This window comes from Pangasianodon hypophthalmus, chromosome 26 (assembly GCF_027358585.1).
Source record: "Pangasianodon hypophthalmus isolate fPanHyp1 chromosome 26, fPanHyp1.pri, whole genome shotgun sequence".
In the NCBI taxonomy this organism is placed as follows: Eukaryota; Metazoa; Chordata; class Actinopteri; order Siluriformes; family Pangasiidae; genus Pangasianodon; species Pangasianodon hypophthalmus.
The window spans coordinates 9454948-9471825 of record NC_069735.1 but is presented as its reverse complement, the minus strand read 5'-3'; the positions used below and the strand labels follow the sequence as shown (position 1 = coordinate 9471825).

The 16878-nt window shown below is 37.5% G+C and overlaps 1 protein-coding gene across 1 annotated transcript in view; it reads left to right on the top strand.

Moving 5' to 3' along the window:
* The window catches only part of sorcs3a (sortilin related VPS10 domain containing receptor 3a), a 244440-nt gene that overhangs the window by 165147 nt on the left and 62415 nt on the right, over nucleotides 1-16878 (top strand). Inside the window, exons 5-6 of the mRNA XM_053229891.1 lie at nucleotides 10123-10196; nucleotides 12149-12213. Coding sequence (XP_053085866.1) covers nucleotides 10123-10196; nucleotides 12149-12213 — 139 coding nt within the window. The remainder of the gene's footprint in view (nucleotides 1-10122; nucleotides 10197-12148; nucleotides 12214-16878) is intronic.

The following is a 16878-nucleotide window of genomic DNA, read 5'->3' as shown; positions in this document are numbered from 1 at the left end:
TTAAGCCATTCCTTTGTTGATTTGGATGTATGCTTTGGGTCATCGTCATGGTAAAAGGGGAAAGTCCTTTTCATCTTCAGCTTACTAGCAGACACCTGAAGGTTTTACATTAAAATCGACTGGTATTTGTAACTATTCATGATTCCCTCCACCTTGATAAAAGCCCCAGTTCTGGCTGAAGAAAAGCAGCCCTAAAGCATGATGCTGCCACCACCATGCTTCACTGTGGGTATGGTGTTCTTTTGGTAATGTGTTTTTTTTTTTTTGCACCAAACATACCTTTTGGAATTATGGGATTATTATACCCTTTGGAATTGGTCTCATTTTGCTACATGGTTTAGGGTGATTTAGATGGGCTTGGATGTTTTTTGTGAGAAAGGGCTCCCGCCTAGCCACCCTACCCCATAGCCCAGACATGTGAAGAATACGAGAGATTGTTGTCACATGCAGAGAGTAATCAGTACTTGTCAGATGTACTGCAGCTCCTTTAATGTTGCTGTTGGTCTCTTGGCAGCCTCCCTGGTAAGTTTTTGTCTTGTCCTTTTGTAAATTTTGGAGGGATGTCCTGTTCTTTGTGATGTCATTGTGGTGCTCCATTTTCTCCACTTGTTGATGATGGCCTTCACAGTGTTACAAGGTACATCTAATGTTTTGGAAATTCTTTTATACCCCTCTCCTGATCGAGTCCTTTCAGCAAGTGAGTCACCATACATGCTTTGTAAGCTCTTTGCAGGACATGGCTTCAAAAGTCAGATGAAACCAAGAAAATGGGAAGAAAATCCTACAGAAACAGCTGGTCTTTATCTGGGGTTAATCAGAATAATTTCATTGATGACAGCTGTATGATAATTACTTTTGAACATGACATTGAATGTGATTGGTTCATTCCGAACACAGCCACATCCCCAATTATAAAAGGGTGTGTACACTTATACAACCAGGTTACTGTAACTTTTTTATTTTTCCTATTTTTCCTTAAAATGTTTTTCACTTAATTTTTATACATTGTGATTTCACATTGATGGTGGGAAAAGTTCTGACATGATTTATCTTGGTTTAATTTTTTACATCACAAAAAAACTACCATTTTAACAGGGGTGTGTAGACTTTATATACACTGTACACTGTATATGAATAATATGAAAACAAATCTTATTGTTAATGAAATTTTTAAAAACTACGGGAAAAACTGCATTATGACAAGATACATGCTTTAGTACTAAAAACGTTCTGTATTTTCTAATTTTTAATGAAGCCAATAAAACATCTAAATGGCCAAGCAGTGGCACTCTGCTCTGAGATTATCTGACCTTAACTAAACCAGCACAGCTCCAGGTTTGAAATGACTCAAAACAAGGTTCCATGGGGAGATAATGTATGTCAGGAACACTGATTCACTGCTGGTGCCATTTTCTGCTGCACAGTTACAACTATGAATCACAATCACTTAAATATTTTGCTTAACAACTGGATATATTTATGAATATGAAGATATGGAATGGGTTATGAGGCCATGTGTAGTTTTAGGTGGAATTAGAGAATTGAGGTTGGGGAAAAATGCAATTTATTTGTGCAATTGTTATGAATTTGCATGAGACCAAGTGTGATCAGTTGTGTGAGACCATTTTTGTCATTTCACAGCATTCAAATAATTATCAATAAAATATGTAAAAAATTCTAGTTCATCTCCATCTGGTACTTATTATTATATGACTATAAAATAAGTGGAGTCAGAGAGACCTTGTGTTTCCTAATAAGTGCGTGACTCCATAATTGTAACCATATTCATAATTTTTTAAGATCATTTTTTAACCCATCTTAGCCAACAATCTCATATTTTTATAAGGTTTCTTTGCTGACACTGGCTGCATTTTGCTCCTTAAAGAGCAACAGAGTTGAGTTATTTTAGCATAGACTTAGCAACTACACAAAATATACTTAACTAGCATCCACGTTAATAGCATGAGAACATTAAGGACATTCTAATAACATACTTAAAATGATTTTTCTTTAATTTTTAATTTATAATGTCAATCTATAAATTGGTAACAGATCTGTACTTCCAATGTGACCTCACCATTCAGTATCACAATATCACTGAAAATAAAGAAACAAGAATGAATGAACTTACTGTTCTTCCTCCCACGGCCTTCAGGAAGTTTGGGTAGAGCAGCTTCCTGTTGAACATGTGAAGTGGAATATTCCAGATATTTCATAGCGGTGAATGTGTTCAGGAAACCATGTTGAGTGAACGTAAACTAAAAATATACATTTTTATAACCTAAAATGGATGACTCAAGGAAAAAGATGTTTCAGTGTTCATTGTTAAATGGATTCACTAATTCATTTTCTTTCTTTCTTTCTTTTTATGATTATATTTCAAGGTACATTCTAGTTATAGTGGGCTGGAATATGCAAATGTTTTAAATTGTTTATTTGAAACATTCACATATATATGTTTGTACATACATATTTGTGAATGTGATGTAAGTGAGACAAAATGGCACCCAACTGTTCAGTTGAAAGTATTTTTATGGAGTTTCTTTCAGGAGTAGGTGTCCCCATGGAGCATTTTTCTCACTAGCAAAAATTTAGCTAGATTGTTACAGTTCTCATGTGGCTGCATACGAGTTGACGTGATTTACAGCGTTGTCCATAAATGCATCAGGAATTTATGGCTAACTTAATTAGATGGCATAAAACTGAATTATGGTAATGGCCTGGGACAGTGGAACAATAGTGCTTGGTTACTCATTTCCATAATTCTATAACACTCTCTCTCTCTCCCTCTCTCTCTCTCTCTCTGTCATATTAACTACATCAGCACTGATGAGTATAGCCCTACATTTATGTCTTTTTTTTTTTTTGTGTATACTACATGCTCTTTGTTTCCAAAGGTGGAATAAAACCCTAGTTTGGGTGACTTTAATTGCTCACGATGATTTCATTTGTAACTAAACATTAATCCATCACCTAAATCTAATCACTCAGTGGCTCATTTACGGAACGAAGTATAAACTATAATGCAGTTTAATTAATCTAATAAAGTGTAGTACCCATTATAGCACATTATCATAAGTGATGTCTTTCTATTATCTTTTTAAACCAAATATGTTCTGCTGCATCAATAGCATTAACGTTGCCATCTCACAGATTAAGTGTCCACATCTTTCAGTAAACGTCACTGCCGTGGTGCTAATTGAATGCTAATGAATGTATTAGAGCAAACAACAGTCTGTAATCACTTCACCATGTCTCGCCATTCATCTGGCAGTTTGTGAGCTGGTTTTATTCAAAAGGCTGCTGATAGTCCATTTAATTGGAGTCAAAAGTCAAGCTAATTCTATCTTCTGTCAAGTGAATGTAAACCTTGCATGGTTTTGAGGGATTTTGCAAACAGTGGAGTTCAAAGACGTGATATGCCAAATGCAAAATGGAGGTCAGCTTATAAGTAATTGTGACACTTTTGCTAAAAGAACAGAAATGATAGTGTCGGAAATGGTGAGGGGGATGATCTTGCAGGATGGGTGAGGATTGTGGTGGCTGGGTTGGGTATATATTGGATCTACTGTAACATTTTAGCCAAATGTCAAATTAAAATGGAAGATGAGTAGTTAGAAAGACATAGACCAACATTCAGCACCCTTTGGCTCAGTAAGTGGCAAAGACGAGCAACTGTGTGTGTGTGTGTTAACATTCAGGTCTAAAACTTTTAATTTTGATGGCAAAAATTGAAGGAAATATCATTTGTGAATGGAATATAGCAATATCTTTGGCAGTTTAAGACTGATGTCTTCATTTTAAAGGAAAAAAAACCCCAAAAAACTAAGGCATCCATTGACATTTGGCACCAATATACTGTTTACTTAATTTGGGATTTTGTATAGAAAGTTATATAGGAGATACACAAGAGACATTCTGCAATGCGAATGGCCAATCATCTAGAGAGTAACAGAATTAAGGATAATGATTTATATAAAATTGTGTGATTTGGATGTGATTTACATCAAATATTTTCTTAAAAGCAGCCTTAAATTGACTGTCCATAACCGTGGACACTATTCATGAAAAGGTCATTTTCACACTTACATTTTTTTCTGGACAAATTCAGAATGTTTGCTGAAGTGTGAAAACTGTTTTTGAGCCAAGGAACGTTCCAGAGAACCAATCCCTGCTCCTGTTGGAAACAATGGCCTGGGGCTCACTTCTATTAAACCATGGCATGGTTCACATCAGGTGTGGAAGCTATCTGTTCTCAGTGCTGCATGCAGAGTAATGTGATTGGTTCAAATTGTCATGTTACTTCCTGTTTCAAATTTCATGATGGAGTGGAAACAATTGTTATTGTCAGCAGAGGAGATGGAAAGACTTACTGATATATAAAACCAGATGCTTATATGACTGGAGCTGTACTTAGGTGACCATCAAAAAAGTGCTGTTCTTTGGCGCTTAAGTGTTGGTACCAAAGGAAAATAACAATTTAAAAAAACACAAATGGAGGAACCAAGTGCCAACCATTATGTAAACCTGTGTGCACAGTGGTATGTATTGAATTGCGCAATCAATTCACAGTTCAGAAGGAATTCATTTATGAGAAAGCAAATCCCCTAAACGAGCCCAGAATTAGTCCTGGGTGCAAACTCAGGTGTTCAGGCCAAGTGAGAAAATGCCTTAAATCTTCACTTTATCAGCACTGTGTCTTAGGAAATATGTGTTTATCCATATTTTTAGGTCAAGAATAAATGCTAGAAGGGAAAAGGTGGCTTGAATGTGGTAGATTTTATGTGAATACAGAGTAAATCTGGTTATTATCAGAATAGAGGCAAAAACTGAGATGGTGATTTTGCATAATATTATAACCCAAGGATATTGTGAAAATAATGAAAAGGATCAGGCCAAGAACTGGTCCCTGTGGAACACCCCAAGCCACCATAGCTGCGGCAGATTTGTGTTTGCCGATGGCAAGAAAATGATGCCTGTTAGTAAGATCAGATCTGATTACCATGAACCATGCTAAAAGAGCCATTAGCCCAAGTAGTTGGCATTGAAAAAAAAGCTTCAACTGTGTATCTTACTTTATTAATATCAGCAGATAGACAGCTTGACACATTGATAAGCACATGAATGATGTGTTCTGTAAAAAAGGCATGAAGGTTTGGCTCTGTGCATTCCACAATCTCACATCAGTCTGTCACTCCTGTCTTTGCGAAATGTTGGCAAATCAGCGCTTGATCATTTTCTTAGGAAAGACGTGAGTCTGAAGCACGCCTTATTTGATTTTTTAAAATAAACCATGGTATTTTGAAGTGATCTTCAAAACCCTTTTTTTTGCACTTCTTCGCAGTATTCTGTCATTTCTCTCATAATAAGCCATACATCCATGACTTATTTGTGAAGAAAAAATACCACATTAAGGGCCTGTACAGAAGGTTAAGGCAGTTATGTTGCTATATGGCTCAGCATTATTTTCCTCCTCTAAAAAGAAAAAATCTGATTGAAGTCAACAACTAATTAGTTAATTATCAAGCCCTTAATAAGCCACAAAAACATGACTCAGATTCTGTGACCTCTCAGCACTCAAACTGTTCTTACTATTCTTATCCTACTAATTCAAGCTAAAGGACTTCTACATACTTTTTTTCTTCATTCAGAGTGTACAGCTATGCAAACGTGCCATGTATACCATACATTTTCCATTATAAATCCATTACTAAAATCTGTCTTTGTCCCTCAGCAGCCATTAGCAGGCCTTCCTTTCCCTCTCTGTTGGTAGTTGCTTAATGTTGGCAGTGGGTCCTTGCCTCCGACTGGTGATTTATTGATGTAAGTGGGGAAAGCTATGAAGCTCACTTTGTGACAGCCCCAAAGCTTTTAAAATTGAGCACGTCATTGGGCTGATGAATTGCCTGCAGGTTGAGCTCGCCCAGTGCTCTGATACATCAACATAGTGCTTATAAGCACCCCTGCGGTCCAAGAGCATCAACTGTGACAGAGGATAGATGAGCTCTGGACTCTCAGTCAGCTTGCTTCAAATCTAGATAGATTGCATTAAATGTGAGAGCCAAACAATTGATTAGGCAAAGGACGTAATAGTAATGGGACCCATCATCTGATCTTGCTTGATATTTTCCCAATAGGGGAAAAAAGTCCTTTCCTAAGCAAATACACTGCTAAATTTGTCCAAGTTGTCACTTTAGGTTCCAACAGTACTTAATATACCAGAGCTGCATATATCAACATTATATATTCCCTGTGTTTTATCTATTCTACCTCATTTCCCGTTGGCAAGAAGAGACTTGGCGCTTTTATTGCTTTAGAGTCACAGTACTTTCAAATGGTAACTGGAACAATGTTAGCTGCTAATCTCTCCTGAAGTTTCACCCAACACCTGTTTGCTAGCCTGAGGGTGATAGATGTACCTCCAGTGGAACCTACTATAATCGGAGAACCCATTTATAATAATCTGTATCCAGTGATTAAATAGGCCAGAGCTGAGCTCAGTCTGTGCCTCCTCACTGCGTGACTAAAATTACAGCACATGCAGAGCGTACCGAAGGGAGACGGAGTAGCATCAATCAGCGTAATAGGAAAAGAAACAGGCCTCCATCATTAATTGTGCCTCGGCATGCGGAAAGCCAATTAGAGTGCTGGAAATTAGGCTGTGTGTAACGCAACATGGATGGGTCATGCTAGCTTTCATATGTCATGTACTTTAACGTCACGTCACATAGCTCAGCACCTTATTAGGCAAAGACAGAGTTACTGTACTTAATGGCAATAGTTAATGTAGACTCATTACATTCCTTTAACTTGAATAAACTTTCTGACATTTACTTATGCCACAAAGGATGCTACAAGTCCTGTCCAAGTAATTAGAAGCTATTTTGATATGGAATAACCCACGGTGGAGTGTGTGGTTGTGATAATATTCCAATAAAACATGTGCTCTTATAGCTCAGTAATTCACCAGTGATTGCAATGTTTGTTAATTAGAGTACGACTTTGTAGTTACAACAGACATCTGAGAAACAAACTATTTTGTCGTTCCCTCGCCAGCCTCTTCTTTCTAACGAACCCACTTTCTGTTCTTTCTTGTGAAGTTAGTAACGCAAAACATGTTAGTATAGAAACGTATAACATATTAGAACAAGCATATTAGGGGTGTTATGCAATGATGCTATCTGTTTCTGTGTTTTTAGTGCTCCTAATATTCATATCTGGACCAGTATTTGGTTTTAAACACACTGTAGGTGTTGCCTAAACTAGAAGGGTTTTTTAAAATTATTATTATTATTTTTTTTTTATGTGAACCCTCTCTGTCCCCAGAAACACTGGAAAACACTGGAGGTACAAATGTATTATCAGCATGGTGTGTGAATTCAGATAATTTAGCGATTTATTCTAACAAATTTAGTTGGTTCTGTTTTCCCAAAATATAAAAAGCTAGCAGTTTAATTTAACCCATCATGATCCTGATCAGGTCTTGAAGGTAAAAACCCGCTCTTTACTTTTTATTGTTGCCTCCCGCAGGATCTCAATGCATATCTCTAGTCTCGAAAAGCTCTCTTAAAAAAAAAAACAAAATCTGTGTTTGTTTAGACCATATTATCTGTTCACTCCAAATAATGTATCCATACTCAGTTACATCCCTTGAGAAAATGAATATAAATATAATTCTTGTAACAGAAATACTTTTCATATCTGGACCAGCTGTGGTATATTATCAAACACCCAATGCAACGATTCCATTTGAATGATCAAACTTTGTCTGTTTTTGATTCTACCTGTCTTTAGGCTATCTAACTTACTTCCCAAGTGCTGCTACATGAAGACATACACATCAGAGCTGTGTTAAGTGCTGCTACATTGTTCTTGGTTTAATAGATTGATTTGTAATTATACCATGGCTGCATGTTGTTAAAGCCTTTGATTAAGCCTCTCCATTTCTATATTTGCATAAGACAGTTCAACGTGTCTCATCTGTGTCATTATCAAGCACAAATAATTAGTTTATCTAATTAGAGACTGTGTAGAAAGAGAGCCCATGGTTCTGGCGTCCTGATTTAACTCTTTGGAAAGAGTAGAAGTAGTCAAGTGCCCTTCTCAGAGAATGGAGTAAGGCAGAAATCATGGCTGTAAATCATGGTTGTCCTAGACAGAATCCAGAGCGGATGCCCGTCTCATCCATTAGGAATCCCTCCGAGAGCATCTCCCTGGAGACTCGTCCATTTCAGTGTGTACTTGTAGCTTAGGGTGTCCACTTCAGGTCCATTCAGACTGAGAATTGATGTCTCCATATACAGGGCTTGAGGTTTTGAGTTACAAATATAAGAAAGGAGGGCTCATTTGACATTGCGGATTTATGGGAAGCACTTTATTTCCTCAGCTTAGAACATGTTAATAAATGATTATACCACAGCACTGTTCAGACAGGGCAGAGGGTAGTAAGGCTGCAAACCAAATCACAGGTTTAGGCTATATTAATGTGCTCATTTCTATAGGAACAACTTTTACAGGGACTTGTGTGGCAGATTTTATATATAAACAAATATAAAAACCTGTGTTACCATTTCTATAGTGAGGTTTTCTGTGAGGAGACATTTATTTAGAATTTTTGGAAGGAGTCTCCAGTGTCAGTGTAACAGTGCTTTCCTGTAAGTCTTCAAGATTTTGCAATTTCACTGTAATGTAACAATTCCATTTTTGTCATTAACTTCAAGAGAGGAAAAAAAAAAACAGGCTGGTGATGGTATGAGTGTTTAAAGCTGCTAGAACATAAGTGGTAACAGGAGCTAACTTTCTCATGGATGTTCCAGAACGTTAAACATAATTATAAATGGATAAAAAGTATGACTTGTCATTCTTTAGTAAATAACACATTGTCAAATTGCTGTTTGTAAAGCCCGGTGTGTATGGATGCGGAGGAAGACTTGGGAGGAAGGAGAAATTTCAGCAAAGCTCCAGGCTCACTTTTCTAGCAGCTTCTTTTCCAATGCACTTTCAAAAAATAAAATAAAAAGGGGGGCCATCAATAGCTTGCGGCTTTTGCCTCGTTCAAGGTCAAGATCATCCTCCTTGAGTGTGTGTGTGTGTGTGGGTGTGTGTGAGTGCATAGCAAGCTCTGCCAGCTATGCCACTCTCTCTCTCTGGCTTACGGCAGTCACTGAAAGAATAAAGAAACACACATAATTAGGCTGGTAGTAATAAGACACATTTAAAACTTATCAGACACAGGTGAGAATCTGCCGGTTCAACTCACCTCCTCTTTATATATATACATATATATATATAAAGTGTGTACCATTCATGCTTAAAAAACTAGTTATAAAGGTTAAAAAATGGGTGCTTTCAATCATCATTTTCAACAAAACCAAAAAAAAAAAAAAATTAAGAAAAAGAAAAATAAAACAGTAAAGTAAGGAAAATGTAATTTTAAACACAATGAAGAAGGAAAAAATGTAAAAAAAAAAAAAAAAAAAAAACATGGAGGTAAATAACATTCATCACAGTTAGCGTGCTAGCTTGTTGCGTCCGTGGTTTTTTCCCCACTTTGTAGCTTGAATGTTCAGAGGTTAAAATTGACATAATTCCAAGCTCCGATTTCCCAAAAGAGCATCCGAGGTAAGTTGAATGCAGTATTATTTTGACATGCCATGAAGAAGCAATATTAAAGGAAGCTGGCTTTATTATAACCCAAACAGCAAAGCAGTTATTTTACTGTGCATCCCCTTGATTTCTTTTATAGCCATTTTTGAAATGCCAGCTGTCCCATCTGGCTAAAGTATATATCTGTCTATTAATTAGAACAGTCAGGCTTTAATGATGTCCCCACAACTAACTGCAAGGTTTGTGCTTTATGGCCTAAATCCTGAGCTTCATATACCATCTCACCCCATTGGTTCAAGCTTTCTGTTGCTATAATAAAAATCTAAATCACATTGGCTAATTGGATTTAATCAGAGAAAGTGCAATGAACTGTAGAAGAATCTACCATCCCGTCGATCTGGGTGAACGGAGCATGCAGACTTTAGTGAGCGGATTTTAATGACCACTGCTTTCTCCTTTCTCTCTCTCTCTCTCTCTCTCTCTCTCTCTCTCTCTTTCCCTCTTCCTTCCTCTCAGCTGTACAGCTCATTTGACTTTGGACGGAAGTGGCATCTCGTTCACGAACGAGTGACCCCCAACCGCTTCTATTGGTAGGTTACACACCTCATGGCACATTTCAGAATGCAATATCATGCTCAGGTTATTGCAAACACCATCTCAGCAGAGCAATTCTCATGCAGCGTAAACACAAATTATAGGATGTGTCGCAAACTGTCGGATTGGTTGCAGCATTGTTGTTTTAGGTTTGGCATGTAGGATTTGCAAATAGCTTGTTTGGGTTTTTTGTGTCAAAAGTGTGACTTTGTGGTACTGATTCAGTCATTTTTTCCCCCCTGAATCTCCACATTGTTCAGCGCTTTGTGAAAACAAGCACACATGCGGTGAATTTGTGCCATGTAGACTGAATTCCATGACACTAAGAGGTTGAAGGAGAGAAGAAATGAGAGAAAATGTGCGACTACATCACACTAAAAGTGTAAAAAGGCGAGGCTATAAAGTTTATTATTCACTCATTCTCATTTTCTCCCTCTCTGCCTCTTCTTTTCCTCCAATATGAAGTGTGCCGTCATCACAAATGGATGATGGGGACATTAAATGTCTATATTACGGGGTGACTCATCCCTCTGCGTGTATATAAAGACTAGTTTCATTACGTAGCAGCAGCCCAAATGTTTCATCATTTTTGATTCCTTTTTTTTTTTCAAAAACTGAGTGCAGCATTATAGCATTTAAACATTTATTGACAGCCTATGTATGTACATGCTTCATTGGAAGAGATAAAACTCAAGGAAAACCTGACCTTTTGTACAAATGAGTTAATGTGTATAAACCCTGTACACGTTCTCATTCGTGTTCAATCAACCAATCATGTGGCAGAATGGGGAAAAAGGTCATCTCAGTGACTTTGCCTGGAGCATGGTTGTTGGTGCCAGATGGGCTGTTTTTTTTTATTATTATTATTTTAAGTATTTCATAAACTGCTGATATCTTGGGATTTTCACACACAACAAACACTACAGACTGGTGTGAAAAACAAATAAAAAACACCCAGTGAGCAATTTTTGATCAAATTTGAGTTGAGTTTTGGTTTGAATTGACAGGAAGGCTATGGTAACACGATTAACCACTCTTTACAGCCATGGTGAGCAGAAAAGCATCTCAGAATGCACTATATAATAGTTCATTTGGTGAAGTTTTCTCTGAGGAGACATTCTGGGATGTGTTCTTACAGGAGTTATAATGTCAATACATCACACCACCCTGTCTTTGATTATTTTCCTAGAAGGGCATGCCCTACTGAATTTTATTCCTTACTTTATTCTGTACTCTATTCCTTATAATACAGTCTTATAATATAGAACTTTTTTTTGTAAAAGTTAAAAAATAAATGGACCAGTGTGATTGGAACAGAGCATAAGGGTTAAAACCAGTGCAGAGTTAGCATATTTTAGATATTGCATTTATGGAGGTCACTCTCTCTCACACAAACACACACACACACACACACACACACACACACACACACACACACACACACTGCATTTTGTCCATTTGGCAGAGCAAATCCCAGCATCTCAAATTGACTAAAGTCCAACGATGAAGGATTGAGCCACTAGCGCCAACACGGGAATAGTTTTGGAAGTGTTTCAACAAACACACACCACACACACAATCATAAAGTGGGTATTATTTTCATTTACACACGCACGAAACACAGGCACCATCATTCGCATTTCCAATTATACTCTTTCACCTCTTATATATACGCACACCCATACACACACACACATACACACACACACTCACAGTACTCAGAAATGAAAGTCCCTCTTGCTGTAGTGATAAACAACAGTGCAATTCCATTTTCCCGTCATGAGACATTTGGGGAAATGGCAGTGCATAACAGGGAGCAGTCTGCTTTTATTGCCACTGCAGAAATAGAGCTAAAATAAGATGTCTATTACTGAGAGTGTGTTTCTGACCCCTTTAAGGTAACTCCTCTTCTTTTGTGTGTTTTATGAATGGTGATGTTCTGCTGCAGGTCTGTAAGTGGTCTAGATAAGGAGGCCGATCTGGTGCACATGGAGGCGTACACTTCTGATGGACGTAAGTCATTTTCTGTTTTTTTCTATTTGGGTGTCAGTCATTACTATATTTTTTTTCAGTACTCCTGTTGTCTATTTCTTTCATTCCTTTGTTTTTCCCCCTTTTCTTTATTTCTCCTTCCTCTTCAACCCCTGCTACTTCATCTCATGCAAAATTCATACAAATTCATTAAAAAAAATCATCGCATTTCGACACACGTACACGCACAGAACAACTCCAACCACACACATTTTTTTTTTCTTTCCACAAGTTCAGATCTTAACAATATTAAGCAATAACATTCAATCATTCATTAATTCATCATCAGTAACCACTTTATTCTGACCAGGGTCACTGTGCATCTGGAGACTGGGCACAAAGTGGGAGTACACCTTGAATGGGACACTAGTCCATCATGGACCACCATGCACACACACACACACCCACACACACATTCACACGTACAGCAATTTAAAGTAGCCAAACCACCTAACAGCATATTGTGGGAGATGGAAGGAAACCGGACACGGGCAGACCATGCAAAACCCGAGCTCAGGATCGAACCCTGAGACAAAAGGTTGTGATTTGTGCAGTAGATGAAAATTGGAGCGTAGTAGACAGTATTATATAGTCATAATGGTTGACTGGATCTAGACCCTTTCACCCTTGTCTCTATCTGCTTTCCTGCTCAAAACAGCTTTCATACAGCACATGAAACACGCCTCCTTGCAACAACCATGTTGATGATGATGCTATTATAAACACATAGGCTACAGATCAAACCTGGCTATGAATACATTACATCCATGACCTTCTGACCACCTCTTTCATTTAGTTGGTCTTGACCACCTTTTCATCAATGATAGAATGAACCACATGGCACTCATTAAAACCTATTACTATTCAAACATTGAATAGTAAAGTTCACTGCAAAACAACTCAGTTTTCTGTTACCATGCAAAGCTATATACACCATCGAACTTTTTACATTTAAAAGTCACAGTTGCCGAATTATGTTGACGCATCACGTGCAAGACAAGAGCGTCTTTTCTCCATGTTAATCAATTCAATTCATACCATTCCAGTTCTTACTGTGCCTATTGTCTTGTTTTAATAGTTATTGTACTGTCTTGTTCTATTTGCACATGTTTGCACATGCACTTCATGTAGTAATGTGTAGTCTCTTGTAATTCTGTGTTGTTTTATGTAGCACCATGGTCCTGGAGGAACGTTGTTTAGTTTTGTGTACTGTCCTCGCTGTATATGTTTGAAATGACAGTAAAGCCACGTGACTTGACTTGGCCTGTCAATCACATCAGCCATGTGCTAATTAATAATAAACTTATAATCTTATAAGATGCACTTACTATAAAAAAATAGTAATTAGACAGATAATAAAGTGAAGGAAGGACTGATTATAACTGCTAAAAATTTTAATTCATAAGGTACTGCTTGGGATGTTGATTAGTTTGAATGTGGCAGGATTACTTTTTTCCTCCATTTTCTCCCCAGTTTGATCACCTGCCAATTCCCACCCACTAGCCAGCTTTCCCCCATCATACAACAGGTACCATCCTGGGAGGGTGAAAGCTTTCTCTGAGACATGTGAAACCAGTCAACCGCATCTTGTTGAACTGCTACTTATGCTGTGTCACAGGGCTGATTAACACACTATGAGGAAAGCGGTATCTGCCCTCTTCCGCATACATGTGCTTACAGATGCCCATGATTGGCTAGTGTCTCTATGATTGACAGGGGAGAGAGCGCAATTTTGCTCCCTTGGCTACCAGCGCCGGATGGCTGTATCATTGTGCTTGTGATATCCCAACAGTACAACAAACACTTTTCTGTTGCACCACTCAGGATCCCTATAGGTTCACTTTTGAACCATTCTCATGTCATCTAGTTTATATACTGACTGTATTTCACCCATGTTGCACTCTACTGCAAACTGCAAAAAACACTCCATTAAATACAGGGGATTTGAGTCTGTTTTTCTTTTGGTTTTTTTTTACATTGAATCTAGAGAAGGGAAGTATAGTAGGACACTGTATTTTTAGGTGTGGTATCATTTTACACGGCATTAGGGCATTAATTCCCAATTCCAGGCCTGAAAAATCAATGCCTGTTCTACCCTTTTCCCCTCTTACACACCCAGTTCTAATGATTAACCACATACTGATGTGAATTAGGTGTGAAAATGTGCCGGGTAGTGGGTTAATATGGTGATCATAATAAATGAATGAATAAACAAAGTATATATATATATATATATATATATATATATATATATATATATATATATATATATATATAACAAACAAGTACCTATATTGTAGATAATTACAGGTATTTTTTGCAGTTTGAGGCAACGTTTTTCCCTGGTACATTTAAAACAGACTAAATAATAAACTACACAAACTACTTTTCTATCTGTCTATATTTTTGTTTACTTTATATCTCCTAATGTCTAGAATCACACTCTCTCCCTCCATTTTCCCTTCTGTGTCTCCTTCTGTTATTTTCATGCCATTTTACTCTCTTCTAAGTGAACTATCTCTCACCTGACATTTTCTTCAACTAGTAGAATTTCACTTCAACCATGTTAAATCTTTCTCACTTCTCTCTTTCTCTCATGTGTCTCACACTACACTCTTCCCTCAATCCCTCGCTTACTGTGTGAAGAAAAATGGAAGCCAATCCCCTCTTCCAATTACTAAAAGAAATCTGACTCTCACCCTGACAGTCAGTAAGCCGATGGATATATTTCAAAGCTGGGGGTAAAGCTAAACCCTGAGGCTGCTGGACTGGATTATCTTCAAGATAAATACAGCGCATGATAACTGATTAATATCAGCCTCAGTCTGTTTAATGTCAACCTCATAACTCTTCATAACTCTGAATGTCAGTTAGTCAAGACTCTTCGTATGTTAGGCTGCCTGCAGAGTTGTAGACTAAGCAAACAAGAGGAGAATAAGCAAAAAGAACGGAGGTCTGCTTTGCTTGGCTGTGTTTTTAAACTTATTGTGATGGCATGAATTTAGTGGAGGAGGAAGTTCTGAGGCCAAAGTTGTGACCAGAAGGTTCAAAGGCAAGTCACTGTTGTGCACAGATTTTCAGCTTTGATTGTAATTTGCTTCAGGTGTTAGTGAGTTTTGACAAATGAATGAAAAATGGCCTTGAAATCACTTGTTTTAATAATCCTTCCAATAAGTACAGTGGATATAAATAGTCTACACACCCCTGTTAAAATGGCAGGTTTTTGTGATGTAAAAAAATGAAATGAAGATGTCAGAACTTTTTCCACCCTCAATGTGAAATTACAAAGTATAAAAATTAAGTGAAAAACAATTAGAAACATTTTCCAAAACATTAGATGTACCATGGAACTCCGTAAAGGCCATCATCATCAAGTGGAGAAAATGGAGCACCACAGTGTCATTACCAAGAACAGGATGTCCCTCCAAAATTTACAAACGTACAAGACAAAAAATTACCCAGGAGGCTGCCAAGAGTCCTGCGGCAACATTAAAGGAGCTGCAGGAACATCTGACAAGTACTGATTACTCTCTGCATGTGACAACAATCTATTCTTGTTCTTCACATTTCTGGGCTATGGGATAGCGTGACTAGACAGAAGCCCTTTCTCCCCCAAAAAAACCTAAGCCCAAATGTGTTATGGTCTGATGAGAACAATTCCAAAGGGTATAATAATTCCATAATTCCAAAAGATATGTTTGGTGCAAAAAAAAAAAGCACATCACCAAAAGAACACTATACCTGCTGTGAAGCATGGTGGTGGCAGCATCGTGCTTTACGGCTGCTTTTCTTCAGACATAACTGAGGCTTTTATCAAGGTGGAGAGAATTATGAATAGCTAACAAGTCAATTTTAGGGCAAAACATTTAGGCATCTGCTAGAAAGCTGAAGATGAAAAGGAATTTCACCTTTCAGTATGACGGTGACCCAAAGCGTACATCCAACTCAACAAAGGAATGTCTTAACCAAAAGAAGATCAATGTTTTCGAATGGCCTAGCCCGAGCCCGTGACCTGAAGCAGGCTGTGCACAGAAGATGCCCTCACAATTTGATAGATCGAGAATGTTTTTTGCAAGAAAGAGTGGGAAAATATTGCCAAATCAATAAGTGCCATGCTGATAGACTCTTACCCAAAAAGACTGAGTGGTGTAATATAATCAAAAGGTGCCTCAACAAAGTAGTTGTTGAAGGGTGTGAATACTTATGCAACTAGGTTATTGTAGGTTTTTTCTTTTTATTTTTTTTCCCTAAAAGGTTTCTGATTGTTTTCACTTTATTCGTATACTTTGAAAAGTTCTGACATGATTTATCTTAGTGTCATTTTGTCACTTCACAAAAACCTAAAATTTTAACAGGAGTGTGTAGACTTTTATATCCACTGTGGAAATAATTATTTGGACATTTATGTTTTTGTTATTTAATATACTTCCAGTGCATATATCCACTTCAAATTTACACTCAATGGGCCTGATTCATCAATCGTTGAGTAAGGTTGTGTGTATATAAATCTACGCCGGATTAACAGTTTTGTAAATGCTGATCTTATTCGTATTCATGTGTGTATGTTGAAAAATAGCAATCGCCCGTAAATTACTGGGTGCGTGCACTCCTCTGTTGATTTCCATAATTTTCTTTTACTCCATAAAA